This window comes from Sceloporus occidentalis, unplaced genomic scaffold (assembly GCF_023333645.1).
Source record: "Sceloporus occidentalis isolate IW3139 unplaced genomic scaffold, rSceOcc1.0.p SCAF_35, whole genome shotgun sequence".
Taxonomy (NCBI): Eukaryota; Metazoa; Chordata; class Lepidosauria; order Squamata; family Phrynosomatidae; genus Sceloporus; species Sceloporus occidentalis.
The window spans coordinates 5,265,900-5,282,599 of NW_028317015.1; the positions used below are offsets into that span (position 1 = coordinate 5,265,900).

General features: G+C 43.2%; 1 protein-coding gene across 1 annotated transcript in view; it reads right to left on the bottom strand.

The window, feature by feature from the left end:
- Positions 1–16,263, bottom strand: part of LOC149298011 (cilia- and flagella-associated protein HOATZ-like) — a 31,447-nt gene extending 15,184 nt beyond the window's left edge. Inside the window, exons 1-3 of the mRNA XM_089487873.1 lie at positions 16,053–16,263; positions 13,503–13,541; positions 11,458–11,528 (exon numbers count right to left, since the gene is read on the bottom strand). Of these exons, the coding sequence (XP_089343999.1) occupies positions 11,458–11,528; positions 13,503–13,541; positions 16,053–16,263 (321 nt within the window). The remainder of the gene's footprint in view (positions 1–11,457; positions 11,529–13,502; positions 13,542–16,052) is intronic.
- Positions 16,264–16,700: the final 437 nt, after the last annotated feature.

Genomic DNA, 16,700 nt, shown 5'->3' on the forward strand with positions numbered 1-16,700 from the left:
GTTCGAGAAGATCCCCTGATCTCCCTAAGCATGCTTTATCCCCACACAGAACTGAAATAGGAAAAGAAGATCTAGGATGGCTCCAATCTCCAAACGGTGACTTTTATTCTGCCCATAAAGCAGACAAGGTTTCAATTTAAACAATCTCTTTAGCGAGCCAGGCCAACTGCTTAAGTCTTCTTCTACAGTACAGCATGTCCTGTCAGAGGTAGAGCTCATTATAATTGAATAATCAACCAGTTCATACAGTTCCTTATACCAGTAAATTATCCAAAATACATTTAAAATGTCTATAACACTCTTTCATTTGTACGGTTGTTGCTAAAACATTATTTTGGGAAACACAATCAAATCCTTCTGGCCATATATCTTGCTGATTTCTAACATCAGAAAAGAGGGGAGCGCACATCTTAAAGGGGTCTGCTCTATTCACAACCAGGAGAGGATAACAGAAGAGACCAGTGGTAACAGAAGACAATTTTAACCACATATCTCCCAACATATCCCATGTCCCCCTTTGTTGGGGGGGAGCAGACAGGCTGGGCGTGGGGCATGGTTAGTGGCAGGGGGGGCAGTAAAGTGGTTCGAGGTAGGGCTGGACCATCCGTGTACCTTACCCATTCAGTCACTTTTGTGGAGCTTAGCTTTAACGTGTGTGAAAGAGATATGTGCTACAAAAGCACATAGCGCCATCCATTTCACTGCTTGCTGGGCTGGTCATGGTAAATAGAGCATCTCCCCAACCGGCTCACGACCCCCCACCTCATGCAAGCACAGGGCAGCAGGGTAGTGCCTGAAAATCAAGACTGTCCACCAGCGATGGTTGGGAGGTATGAGTTAATTACTTCATATACAGAAGGTGTGAGTTTGTAAGGAGTAAGGGGTTCAAATAGGAAAAGGCTAGGGATAAATAACAGGGTTCCGTTGCTAAGTAGCACCTGCTTCACATGCAGTGTTTTGGATGATGGGAGTATTGAAGAGGATAATAAAAACCACAGATTGTTCTCTCCACGCATGAAGAAGCACTTACTGATGCCCTTAATTAATGTAGCATATATTTGTAGGACACAAGGGACCTGTTGCTATCCCCCAAGTTGCTCACCAGCACAATTTGCAACACGAGAAGAAGCTAAAGATTTGTCAACAGTGAATGTGTGCATGTATACGTTTCCTTACTGCAGTTCCACTACTGGCTTTAAAGCTTGTAACGAGAAGTGTTAATGTCCAAAGAATAAAACCCCAAAGCATTTATATTTATCTCTACCTTTAGATCAGGGGCGTAACTAGAAGCCTCAGGGCCCCGGTGCGAGAATCTGTTAAGGGTCCCCCCAACCTGATCTACCCTCCTCTCACACCATCCCCCCCCCTTCTCAAGCTACATTTTTGGTTTTATTTCCTTTTATTTGCCAACCTGCCCTCCCCAGTTATGCACATCTGCCCCAGGCTTGCCACTCTGCCCCCTGATATGCCTTATACCCCTATAAGCCACTCTGGCATATAGGGGGTTAAAAGGCATTTCTGGAGACAGAGTGGCATAAAGGGGGTTAAAAGGCATATCATAGAGCACTTTGCCTCCTGACACTGGGGTGACACTGGGCAGCTGAATGGGGACAGGGGTGAAACTGGGAGGGGCTCATTGGGGACAGAGATTACATGGGGGGCTGAAAGGGGACAGAGGTAGCACTGGGGAGCTGAACTTGTGAACACATACAGACACAGAGATTTTTTTTTTGTTTAATCATTTAAAAAAGCATTATGTTGTTTGTCCCCCACACGTACATACACACACATACTGATTGTTTTTCTTTTTTAAAAATACAAAAAATATTATACAGTTTGTTCAAACAATAAATTAGTTTACTGACCTTCTACTTCTTCCACTTTGGGGCTTTTTCATCTTCATCACCGTCCTCTGGTAGCTGCACACTGTTCTCTCTGCTGACAGGATGTCACTGACCAAACATCCGGTGCTACAGCAGTCTGAGTGCGAGGGGGCGGAGCTTTCACCCCTCACGCTGCTCTCAGTCTCATCATCACTAGGCGGCCATCAGATTGCTGGAAATGTAAATCTAAACGGCCGCTGCGTGCTGATGCCGCCGGCCAGAGCTATTTTAATCCTTTTTTTATTTATTTAATATGCCGGATCGGCTTGCCATATTAAAAATAAATAAGTAAAGTATTAAAGTAACTCCGGCCAGCGGCATCAGCACGCAGCGGCCATTTAGATTTACATTTCCAGCAATCTGATGGCCGCATAGTGATGGGAGCAGCGTGAGGGGTGAAAGGTCCGTGCGAGGAGGCGGAGCTTTCACCCCTCACGCTGCTCCGATCACTAGACGGCCATCGCACACGGCCGCTGGGTGCTGATGCGGCTGGCCGGCGCTACTTTAATACCGTATATGCTCGACCTTGATTATAAGACGACCCCCCAAATCTGAATATTAATTTAGGAAAAAAAGCCTGATTATAAGACGACCCTATAGGAAAAAAGTTTTACCAGTAAATGTTAATTCATGTAAACTATTTTTTTTTTTATTTTTTACTAAGTTATATTTCCTTCTATTTTCCAACCTGCCCCCCCCAGTTATGCACATCTGTTCCAGAAATGCCTTATACCCCCTATATGCCACTGTGCCCCATGATATGCCTTTAAACCCTCTAAATGCCACTGTGCCCCATAATATGCCTTTATTATGGGGGCAGAGTGGCATATAGGGAGGTTAAAGGCATCTCAGGAGGCAGAGTGGCGTATAGAGAGTTAAAAGGGCATTTCTGGAGGTAGAGTGGCATTAAGGGGGTTAAAAGGCATTTCATAGAACACTCTGCCTCCAGAAATGCCTTATGCCCCCCATTTAACACTCCCTCCCCCAAACTTACCGTTGCTTCTGACTCCCCTGTCATGTAGCTGTGGCAGCGTGTAGATGTCTATGCGATTCGTTTAGACAACTTACGCTGCAGCCGGAAGGAGGTGTGGCTAGCAGCAGGGGTTGTCTGCGTCCATCACGCAGACCTTCCCCGACTGTCAGAGACTCTGATAATCGGAGGATACCAGGAGGATCCAGGTCCCCTGCAGCTGCGGGGGATCTGGATCTTAGTCGTCTCATAGTCAGACCTATTTGAGGTCTGATTACAAGACGACCCCGATTATAAGACGAGGGGTATTTTTCAGAGCATTTGCTCTGAAAAAAACCTCGTCTTATAATCGAGCAAATACGGTGCTTTCTTTTTTTTTAATTTAATATGGCAAGCTGATTCAGCTTGCCATATTAAATAAAAAAAAAATAGAATTAAAGTAGCGCCGGCCGGCCGCATTGGCGGTTTAGATTAGATTTCGGCAATTGTCCCCCTGCCCGGCCAGCTCCTTTCAATCCCGCTCCGCCGGGAAATTTCCCGGTATCCCGGTGGGCCAGTCCGGCCCTGCTTGGGCCCTCCTGAGTGGCAGAACTCCAGCGCCCGGTCGCAGTCTCGACCCCTGCGGCCCCGGTAGTTCCACCACTGCTTTAGATATATAAACAACCAAAGCAGGGCTGCAGGGAGCAGCCATCTTGTCTTTGTGTGTATATATATATATATATATATATATATATATATAAAAGATTTACACGTACACACAAAAACATGCATGGGATAGGCATAAAGCTATCTAGACCAAGGACTAATTAAGACTTTACTTTAAGAGTCTTTACATCAGGAAAAACAGGCAGATGGACCAAATGATTCTTATCAAATTCTATGTTTTTATGTGCAAGAAAAACGATGTTCCCTGATTTTGCGTATATATATATATATATATATATATATATATTATATTATATATGAGAATATGACTCACAACAGTAGACAATATACATGGTATAATATATTTTCCAGATGACCCTTTAGAAGCAGTGGGCCCACTTTGGGACCCAAAATCCTCGATCTCTCTGCTCCTCTGATGTGTCTTTTCTAGGAACTCAGAATGTTGGTGGGTATGTTTGTATCACAGACCTAAATCCTCATGGTTTTGTGTAGAAAAAAAGCAGAATTGGATGAATCAGACACCCCAGCTAAGACCCCCTGGTTCCCGTTTCCTTCACCATAACGTTCTACCCACAGAGTCTACCAGCAAGCGTTACTGTGCTGCCTGGACCGCTACCAATGAACGTAGAGGAAGCTGTATCTGCTCAATTTAACCGTCATTACAAATCAATGGCAATTTCCATTATTGTCTAAATTGACATAACGCTGACTCTTCTGATGGAAATTACTAATGGTCCCGCGGACCTCGATTAAAATTTTAAATCCTCCTACACATTATGCAATTACCTTTTAAACCATTAAGCCACTTGTTATTGTTACTTGTGCTAAGTTATTGTAATGTATTAATTGTACCTTTGGGATGGTTTTGATGATCATCTTAAATATAAAGGCACAACAGAAGCAGTAAAAATGACACTGTGCATGTACAAAGAGGCGGCATATGGGCATTGGGGGTATCGGGTGGGCTGCGCATGGTTAGGCTGTGTTGTCTATGCAGAAGAAGATGGCGGTTTGCAGTTTCCATAGTTGGCGCACCCTTTTAAGTAAGAATGTTGGCATTCCCTGATTGACTGTCATTTCCATTACAGAGGTAGATTGTTATGCCCTATAACAAACAGAAATACTGTTTGCCACAAAATGCCATATCATGGGAGCGTGATAAAATCCCAGCAGATTGGCGAAAGCATTCAGTCGAGCAACTTGGAGAAAACCCATACGGAGAAAGCTTTAATTAGGATCCATCCAATTTTCTGTAGTTAAATATAAAATAGCCCTGACTTCTGATGGAATTGGAAATTAAAGATTTAATTATTTAGCATTAATAATATTCCTCTAACTGGCTGAGTTTAAAATTGATGGAATCCATTTGTAATCTAATTGAATTGGTTATTGAAATTAGGTATGCCCATACTTGTTTAGTTTAGAATCCAAATCAGACAGACATTAAGATATTCCTTTGATAGCTTTAAGCCATTTGTTAGATTATTATTATTTTTTTTACACTTCAACCCTTTCGATACATCAAGCTTTATATTTATGTTGTAGGATTAAAATGTGTAAAAACATAAACTGATGGCATCAAATACCTAAATGACATCATTATCATCGACCCATGAGAATATACAGTATGGCGGCCATTTAACTTTTCACAATAATGATGGGTTTGTTTTGGTACTTCAACTAATATTAGATCCGGTGTGATAAATACTCAGTGGTTACTTCATTTGGTAGACCTTCTCGTTAAGTTAATGAGAAGGTATATGTAATAAAGTAACCGACCTTAACACAAGTAGCCAAACAACAAATTGTGTGGCCTCAACCACACAATATAATGGGGAATAGAGCCCTGCGCGGGACTACTTTTTTAATCCCGCTCCCGCCCGCTCCCGCGGTTTTTAATCCAGCTCCCGCAATGTGGGTGTGCCGCTCCCGCCACATTTGTGGCCAATCCCGCCCGCTCCCGCCACATTTGTGGCCAATCATGCCCGCCTCCTTACCTGATTTCCCGCGCAGTCCCGCGCGGCTGCCCTCGAGTTGTTCCCTCACGGCGTCTCTTCTCTTGCTCCGCCCAGGAACAAGGCGGAGTCACAGGAAGTGACGTCACATCACGTGACTCCGTTTTGTTCCTGGGCGGAGCAAGCTAGGAGACACTGTAAGGGAGCAGCAAGAAGGCAGCCTTGCGGGACTGCGCGTGATTACCGGGACCCGCAGGTACAGTGCCTGACCCGCCCGCAGCCCCAGCAAGACCGCCCGCGCCCGCAAGTTTTTTGGCGGGTCCCGCCTCCCAGTGCAGTCCTCTAATGGGGAACATACTGTATAGCATACTTGTTGGTGCCAGACACGGTGGTTGCAGCATCTTAGAAACCATTGACCTCCTGAGATTACCACATAGAATAATAAAAAAACAACCAGAGCACAGTGGCAGTTCTGTAAGCAAAAACAGCTTTTTATTGGCCCCATTGTATAGTGCTTTGGAATATGATGGCTCTATATAAAACAATAAATAATAATAATAATAACAAAAATGGGTGAAAAACACCTAGAACAAATAATAATATAAATAAGCACTCATTACAACAGCAGCATGCATGATGGACATCTCAGAGCACTCAACATGTAGAGTCTTGAAGTGGATGGACCATACCAAGTTCCACTAACCAAGTATGTGTATACAGTATATCCAATGTAAAAAAATAAAACATAGGGGAATCTTCAGTGCCAATCGATTTTAAAGATTATTTTGGATTTCATACCATTCAATTCTTGATGCTCAATAAGTTATGTGTAAAGGATTCTTTACGGTAGTTTAGTTAAGATTAATACTCTCATGGGGATTTGAACATTTAAGCCCCATTTCCATATAAAACTCAATGCTCCTCCGGGAGTATTTTCTCTTTATATATTAGGATAAATGCTCAGTCTTCTGGGAAGTTTCCAGTCAAATTTACAAGCTAAACACAGACGGATTCTTGTAAATAAAATAATTAAAATGCTCCATCTCATGGAAACATCAGCAATCGATGAGTGGATGCCAGTGCAGACTGTGTTCTAATGGCAAGCTTTATTGGCAATCAAAAGATCTCGTTACATCTGACGAGATGCTTGTTAAATGTGTCAACAAAATATATATAGGATGTATGGCGCTCCAACAAATCTGCCGGTTCAAACACAGTGTAGAGTCAAAAGGGTTAAAGCCTATCTAATTAATGATCCAGAGGTAGAAACGTCCATCTTTTTAATTACCTGAAAAAATATTAATAACAAAGAAATTTTCATATATATATATATATATGAAAAGGGAAGTGCAGGAAGCTTTTTTAACCCTACTTGCAATAATTTTGCCCTTTAATACATTTAGTTTCCCACTGACATCTGTCCACTCATGCCCTAAGTGGACCATACATCCTTCTGACAACGATCAATCTCCAAAGACAAATCTATAGGATCCTCTATTCATTAGAATCAGTGAAATGATTTCCCTTCACGGAAGATAAACGGTGTGTTGTAGAAGGTTCGAAACATCACGAGGAGGCCAAACAGAATTAAAGAGCCTTAACAGGTGTAAAGAGTGTTTGAAACGCATACTTTGCTATTCGACTACCTGATTAAACCTCAAATAGCAGTCATGGATTCTTCACCAAAAAGCTACAATGAAGCGAATACAAAATAACTTCTACCAAGTGATCAAATGGGGAGTCACAGACAGAAGGAAAGCTGTATTAGTTCAGTATCGCCATCACACTTTCTTTATTGTATTTAATGTTTCTTTATTTTTTACTTTTAACCATTTGCTCTCCCGTGATTTTTGGGAAGGTATAGTATTCTAGTATTCTAGGGCTGAAACAACTAATCGATAAAATCGATAATTAAAATCGTTGCCGATTTTCATTATCGATTAGTCGAATCGATTTTTATCGATTATAAAATGCTCTGAAAAACTCCTCTCCTCTCTCAAACAGAGATCGGATTATAACATTAGAATCCAGATCCCCCGCAACGCTGCAGGAGACCTGGATTCCCCTCACTGTCGGCCGGTGGGTGTCCGTGCGTATCGCACAGACAACTTCCGTCTCTCCCCTCCACTTCCATACACCCCTCTGACTCATCCCCCCTCCCATACACCACTCTGCCTCTCTCCCGACTCCCTGGTGTCTTGTGAACCTCCGTTGCTGACAGGAGGCAGAGTGGGAGGAGGCAGAGTGGAGTATGGGAGGGGGAGGAGGCAAAGTGGTGTATGGGAGGGGGCAAAGTGGTATATGGGAGGGGGGAGGAGGCAGAGTGGTGTATGGGAGGGGGGAGGAGGCAGAGTGGTGTATGGGAGGGGGGAGGAGTCAGAGTGGTGTATGGGAGGGGGAGGAGGCAGAGTGGTGTATGGGAGGGGGGAGGAGGCAGAGCGGTGTATGGGATGGGGAGGAGGCAGAGTGGTGTATGAGATGGGGGAGGAGGCAGAGTGGTGTATGAGAGGGGGAGGAGGCAGAGTGGTGTATGAGAGGGGGAGGAGGCAGAGTGGTGTATGGGAGGGGGAGGAGGCAGAGTGGTGTATGGGATGGGGGAGGAGGCAGAGTGGTGTATGGGATGGGGGAGGAGGCAGAGTGGTGTATGGGATGGGGGAGGAGGCAGAGTGGTGTATGGGAGGGGAGGAGGCAGAGTGGTGTATGGGAGGGGGAGGAGGCAGAGTGGTGTATGGGATGGGGGAGGAGGCAGAGTGGCGTATGGGATGGGGGAGGAGGCAGAGTGGCGTATGGGATGGGGGAGGAGGCAGAGTGGCGTATGGGATGGGGGAGGAGGCAGAGTGGTGTATGGGATGGGGGAGGAGGCAGAGTGGTGTATGGGATGGGGGAGGAGGCAGAGTGGTGTATGGGATGGGGGAGGAGGCAGAGTGGTATATGGGTGAATTATAGTGGTGTATGAGGGTGTAATGAATTTCGGGAAGGCAGAATGGCATATCTGGGGGAGTTAGAGTGGTGTATAGGGGGAGGTAGAGTGGTGTATGGAGGGGGTATAAAGAATTTCAGAGTGGCATATCTGGGGGAGGCAGAGTGGTGAATCAGGGAGTATAATGAATTTCAGGGTGATGCAGGGCACTTATGGGGGGGGCAGAGTGGCATATCAGGGTGCACAGTGGCATATAAGGAGGTATAAGGCATAAATGGGGGCAAGTGGCATATTGGAATTTATAAGGCATATCGATATTAGGCATATCAGGGGGGCATAAGACATATCTGGGGGCTCAGTTGCATATCACTGGCATATAAGGAGTATAAGGCATATATGGGGGAAGAGTGGCAAGCTGGGGGTCAGATGTGCACAACTGGGGGCAGTTTGGTAAATAAAAGAAAATATAAACAAGGCTTTTTTCTCATAGTTTTTATTAGGGCTGCAACTAACGATTATTTTTTCGATTAATCGATTATGAATGTAAATTTTTCATTTATTTTAAATTATTTAATAAACAAATGATGTTAAATACAAACAGCAGAATAAAAAAAACTTTGATAAAATGCATTTCTTGTCTTTATTTCCCAACCAGCGCCCCCAATTTATGCACATTTGAGCCCAGGCTTGCCACGCTGCCTCCCACATATGCCACTCTGCCTCCCACATATGCCACTCCACGCTGCCTCCCACATTTGCCACTCCACGCTGCCTCCCACATATGCCACTCTGCCTCCCACATATGCCACTGTGCCTGATACGCCTTATACCCCCTGATACACCACTCCATCCTCCCCAGACATGCCACACTGCCCTCCCCACATATGCCTTATATACTATATATGCCTTATACCCCCAGATCTGTCACTCCGTCCTCCCCAGATATGACTTATACCCCCCAGATATCTCATAGTGCCCTCATAGAGTCACAGACCCGTTTGCATCGCACTGACACCATATTTTTATAAATAAGTACTGGGTTAATCTTCACTGCCCCCAGGATTTAGATTCCCCTTAGTTTGCCCCCCCTTTATCTCTAACTGCACCTTAAGTTAACTTTATTAAATTAATTAAATTAACCCTCAGTCCTCATCATTAAATTTACCCTAAGCACCCCATTAACCATAACTACCCCTAAATTAACTCTAAATACCCCATCAAACACAACTACCCTAAATTAACCCTAAACACCCCATTAACCACAGCATCCCCTAAATTAACCCTAAAGACCCCATTAACCAAAGTATCCCCTAAATTAACCCTAAACACCCCATCAACCACAGCATCCCCTAAATTAACCCTAAAGACCCCATCAACCACAACAGCCCCTAAATTAACCCTAAACACACCATTAACCACAACTGCCTCAAATTAACCCCAAACACCCCATTAACCATAACTGCCCCTAAATTAACCCTAAATACTCCATTAACCATAACTTGCCCTACATTAACCCCCACCTCCCCTAACTTTCAGCAGCCCAAATATTAATTTTATATTTACAGTTAGATGAGTGTCACAGTCATGTGGTTCTGGCCTGGAGAAGGAAGGGGGCGGGGCCAGTTGTCACAGTGATTACAGGGAGGGACTGGTAAGTAGGAGCTGCTGCTGTGAGTCACTGAAACGGTTTATATAATGAGGGGTATTTTTCAGAGCGTTTGCTCTGAAAAAACCCTCATTTTATAATCGATAAAAATCGATTCAACTAATCGATAATGAAATTCGTTGGCAACGATTTTCATTATCGATTAGTTGTTGCAGCCCTAGTTTTTATTAAATATGAAAAATAGTTAACATATGAATTAATATTTACTTATAACTTTGTATTAAAACCTAGTTTGAGAAACACTGTGTTTGGGTTCTTGTAGCTTTTATTATTATGTCAGTAAAATAAGAAGGTGAATAGAGAGAGAGAGGCCATTACAATAAAGAGATGAAAGTGTAAATTGTATTTTTTTTTATGACATTATTTTAAATTAAAAAAAAAATTGCATTTTTTTATCTGATTAATCGAAAAAATAATCGGCCAACTAATCGATTATTAAAATAATCGTTAGTTGCAGCCCTATAGTATTCTATTATTATCTAGATCTGGAATCATTCATCCATTCACGTGTTTTATAGCACTGTTGGGGGTTTTCGCAGGTTGATGTGTCACCTTGCGCAGGGTTACCTGCTTTTGTATATATATGTACTGCTGCTACCTGAACTCCACAAGCAATTTAACCCAACTGCTGCACAGACAAGCAGGGAAAGCAAAGTCACAGATTTCACCCGACATTCCTAAGAGTTATGAATGGATCAAAAGAAAATGATAAAAGTACAAATCATTAAGTGTGATTGCCTATAAGTAGTGAGGCAGCTTATTGCGACACCCCATGTTACCCTATAGTAGAGGACTGCATCGGGATGCGGGTCCCTTGGGACCCATCAAAAAAATTGCGGGTGGGGGCGGTTTATCGCGTATTGCGGGCGGCACCCCCACAAGGCTGCTTCCCCTGGGCAGTACAAGAGAAGAGATGCTGGGAAACCTGACGTTCAGGTAAGGGGGTGGGGGAGTTTGTATGAACAAGTATGCGTGAATGAGGAAATGAATGAGTATCTGTGAATGATGGGATGAATGTTTGTGAATGATGTTTGCGGGAGCGGGCGGGATCGAACACACATGTTACGGGAGCGGGCGGGATCAGACACACATTGCGGGAACGGGCTGGCGGGAGTGGAACACACACATGGCGGGAGCGGTCAGAAATTCAGCGGGCGCGGGATTAAGAAAACAGTCCCGCGCAGGGCTCTACCTTGTAGTAAGGGGGTAGAGATATCTGCCGTGTATCTACCCGGTCCTTCCCATCAACAGAAAAGAGAGAAACAGAATAACACAAAGTAAAACGGGCAGACATTTGATACGCTACCAATAAATAAAAGGGTTATTATCGACAAGAATACAAAACTGATTTTATTGAACTTAAACAAGGAACATCCGATCCTCTGCAAACATGTTACCTTCTCTAGATAAACTGCTTTCTGCTTCAGTCGTTCCTCTTTTTGGGCTTCAAGTATGAAATATTCAGTTTCTAAAAGGCAAAATTACAGATGTTTAGTTAATTACAATGTCACAAAGTAACTGCAGATTAAATCTCATCTGAATATGTGTCAAGATGATGAGTGAAGATAAAAAAAAATGACTGGAGCAGAAGCATTCTTTATAAATAATCCACCCTGTCATGTGTGTGTGTATATATATATATATATATATATATATATTAGGGCTGCAACTAACGATTATTTTAATAATCGATTAGTTGGCCGATTATTTTTTCGATTAATCGGATAAAAAAAATGCAATTTTTTTAAATTTAAAATAATGTAATAAAAAAAACGTACAATTTACACTTAAATCTCTTTATTGCAATGGCCTCTCTCTATTCACCTTCTTATTTTACTGACATAATAATAAAAGCTACAAGAACCGAAACACGGTGTTTCTCAAACTAGGTTTTAATACAAAGTTATTAGTAAATATTAATTCATATGTTAACTATTTTTCATATTTAATAAAAACTATGAGAAAAAAGCCTTGTTTATATTTTCTTTTATTTACCAAACTGCCCCCAGTTATACACATCTGACCCCCAGCTTGCCACTCTGCCCCATATATGCCTTATATCTCCTATATGCCAGAGATTCCACTGTGCCCCCTGATATACCACTGTGCCCCCGATATGCCTTATACTCCTTATATGCCAGTGATATGCAACTGAGCCCCCTGATATACCTTTTACCCCCAGATATGTTTTATCCCCCCCTGATATGCCTAATATTGATATGCCTTATACCCCCTATATGCCCTGAAATTCATACACCATACACCATATACCCCCATACACCACTATAACTCACCCATACACCACTCTGGCTCCTCCCCCTCCCATATACCACTCTGGCTCCTCCCCCTCCCATACTCCACTCTGCCTCCTCCCCCTCCCATACACCACTCTGGCTCCTCCCCCTCCCATACTCCACTCTGCCTCCTCCCCCCTCCCATACACCACTCTGCCTCCTCCCCCCTCCCATACACCACTTTGGCTCCTCCCCCTCCCATACACCACGTTGGCTCCTCCCCCTCCCATACACCACTTTACCTCCTCCCATACTCCACTCTGCCTCATCCCCCCTCCCATACTCCACTCTGCCTCCTGTCAGCAACGGAGGTTCAGAAGACACCAGGGAGCCGGGTAGAGAGGCAGAGTGACGTATGGGAGGGGGAGGAGCCAGAGTGGAGTATGGGAGGGTGGCTCCCATACACCCCTCTGACTCCTCCCCCCTCCCATACACCGCTCTGCCTCTCTCCCGACTTCGTTGCTGACAGGCACTTTCACTGCAGCTTCATAGAAGCCTCAGCGTAAGTGAAGGGCAGTAACGGAGGCTGTCTGTGCGATTCAGACCCCCACCGGCTGACAGAGAGGATGATTCTCTGTCAGCCGGTGGGGGGCTGCGCGATGCTGCAGTGAAAGTGCCTGTCAGCAACAGAGGTTCACAAAGCACCAGGGAGTAGGGAGAGAGGCAAAGTGATGTTTGGGAGGGGGGAGGAGTGAGAGGGGTGTATGGGAGGGGGGAGAGAGACGGAAGTGAGAGACCGGCCGACAGTGAGGGGAATCCAGGTCCCCTGCAGCGTTGCGGGGGATCTGGATTCTAGTATTTTAATCCGATCTCTGTTTGAGGTCGGATTATATAAGGAGAGGAGTTTTTCAGAGCATTTGCTCTTAAAAAAACCTCTTTTTATAATCGATAAAAATCGATTCGACTAATCGATAATGAAAATCGTTGACGATTTTCATTAACGATTATTATCGATAATATATATAGGGTTTGCTTCCCAAGGAGGGACTGGTTATAGAACTTTTCTGAATCATAAACCTAAATATGATTTATCATTTATAAACGGGAAAGGATTGGCCAATACTAATTAAAATAACATTGTAGAATCTGTGAGCGATTATCCAAAGCTTTTCATTTTGTTCTTCTGGTGCATCATGTCTTATACTTACTGAGATCTTCTAACAATTGTTGCTGAGCAGAGTTCCTTCCTAATGAGCCAAAAAGAAATAAAGAACGTTTATCATATATAAAATTAAACCAATGAATATCCCCCATAATCAATAATGCCTACTAATGCTAAGTGTATGATAGTAAATGTAACTCGATGACATTCAATGAAGTCTATCCAGGCATAGATAATAAACTGTAAAAATATATATATATTTTTTACAGTTTAAGAATATATATAATGTATGATATATAATATCTATTAGATATTAATTATATAATATTATATATAATAAATAGATCATCATCTAAAGCTGATGTAAAAACTCAGACTTTAGTCAGTTGTGGGTCTTGTCTTAGGTTCAGGACAGCTTGTTTAAATTCCCTGACTGCATTGGACCCTAACCCTTCTGCTGGGAGGCATTCCATGTATCTATCACCCTCTCAGTAAATGAAATGAACTCAAACCTTTTGAAACGTCTATAAAAGGGTTACAATTTGTTTATTGATGTGGAAATATTAGTATTTCACATGTGATTGTGGAAATGAATCACTCACCATGAGCATTCTTCATCTTATTTTAGTGCACATCTTTCACACGGCACGAAGAATCATTTCATTAAATGCAATCAATGCTCCAAAAGCGGATTCCAATTGATTTTTTTTATTCATGTTTCCCTGACATGGCTGTTTAAGTATTGTTTGGCGCAGTCGAAACCTTTTTAATGTAACGATTAGTGGATTAATGATCCGGCCAGAGCTGTCGGAGTCCAGAACATATAGCATAGTTCACGAAGCAGCATTCTGCATAAACATATATCTGTATAGATTATAAACCGAATGTATATTATGCTGCAGAGAGAATAATATATCTTATATTAGCTGTATTTTTGATTCACACGCTTACGATCAGTAATGGGAAGCTGGTTTATTGTTTCTTTACCTATCGATATCTTCTGCATAGTATTTCTGGATATATAATAATTACCTCCCAATAAGACATTAACCCATTCTATGCTGTCATAAAACACCATACTTGAGCTCCAACACAATGGCATTGGGGGGTAATGAGTGGCATGCAGGGGGTTAATAGCAATCTCCCTTGCCATGGGATTTTTTGTAATGGGTACGGGAGAAGCTGGCAGGGGGTTGGTTTTAGGAAATATTACTGTGATCAGTGCAGTTGGGGCTCCTGGTGAAAGCTGTCCGCTTTGTTCTTTTTTTGTTTGGAGGGGCATTTTAAGAAAAGTGAGGTGAACGTATTTTGGGTATTTTTTAATGGCTTCCTAGAGGAGCTCTGAGCGTTGCCAGCTTGCTCCACTAAAACTATTAGGTTTAAAAAGGGTCTGGCATCAAGACAGAAGGGCACAGGGCATTTGGCAAATGCCCACAGGCCAGTGTAACAGTTCCGATCCTGGAATGTCTGGCTGTGGGCTTCATACACATTACATTTATTTATATAGTAGCTCTTTACAATCAGAGTCAGTAGGATCAATTTAAAATCATAAACAATTAGGAACAAAAGGAGAAGAGGGCCCTGTTCTTGTGAGTTTACAATCTAGTCGGTTGAGGGGAAGCACAGTGTGTTGGTCACTTATATCCAGCAGGCAGCTGTTTTGGGGACAAAGGTGGCACAGAGAAGCTGTTTGGAGCAAAGGTGGCACTCACAAGCTGTTTGGGGACAAAGCTGGCAGTATGTGACATCTGCGGACAGATGCCAAGGCAAGGCTATGGCCTGGAGGATCCATTTTTCAAACCATTCTGCATTAAATTTACAATTAAGTACACTTATGGATTTTGGCCAAAAAGGCTCTTGTTCGGTTTCCATCTAGGTAAGCGCATCACTTACCACAAACTGACAATATTTCCCAAATTCTTTTTTCTTTTATTTATATGATTTCATTACATTTTAGGCAAAGGAGCAGTAAGTATAATTATATATATATACACACACATACATATGTATCGATAATAAATGAAGTTTATCATTGGCAATCATCTTGATACTATTATTATTATTATTTATTAAGCGCCAATAAATTAAGCAGCGCTGTACATTTTTACTGGGGCAGTTAACAGACATTAGAAATATACATGAATGCACACCCGCCATCTACCCTCATGCTACATCCCACAACTGACTACTCACCGTACCTTAGCGTGTATCTGCCATGTATCCTGCGATCCCTGAGACAGGCCTGACTCCAGAGCACAGGTGTACTGGCCAGCATTAATATTGTTTCTCAGCAGGGATGAATTTTTGGATTACTAAATCATCGCATCCCTGTCTATAATCCTCTACTGACTACTTTGGTTATTTTTCGGTATAGTTGCTCTTTTCTGCGCCGCGTCCTTACTGTTTCTACCTTATCGCTTGATTTTTCACTCATGCGTTCACTTATTCCGCCCCACATCCTTTCTGGAGAACTTTTCACCTGTCCACCTTCACTCCTACTCACTTCTCGCTCCTGTAAATCTGCCTCGCTAACTTATATCTCTCCCTGAGCATCCACTCCATCCGCGTTGTTATCGCATACCCCCCCGGTACTTACGCAGTTTCGGGCTGCCGGCCGCTTTCAGTCGCTGCTCCATGTCCCCGGACACCAGTCTGGATTCCAGCGGCGGCTGTAAAGTCACCGAATTCCAGAAGATTTTACAGCACATGACGTCCTGCTCGGATGAGCCGGTAAATACGGTATAATCGCCGTATATATCTTTGTCACTCTCCATCAGAGACGGTTGATTGACACCGGAAGTTGGCATAGGACTCAGCGGCTCTACGCTCCGTTACCATGGTCACTTTGGGACGCTGCCGTCTCCATGACTACGCAACGCCCAGCTGAAACACGCAGCGGACGCTCTTGTTGCCTTGGTCACAAGACGCTTCAGCATCCAAATTAACCTCCAGTTATTGGTGCATACATCCCAAGCGTCTCTCTTTAGCAGGGACAGTCCCTCTATGGCACCAAAATCCCTCTATCTTTCCTCTCTTTTCCTCGCACTGTTTGCTGGGTATGAGTGGATCATTGTGCTCTGTAGGCCTAAAGTCAAAGTATACTAACTGCAGGTAAATAAAACACATTATACTTCCTCTACATGTCATCCTCTGTTACATAAACAGCCATCATGTGATAAATTACCAGCGCCGGTATCGCTTTTCTGTGTGCTTTCTCCTGAGAGGGCAGAACACCAAACTATAG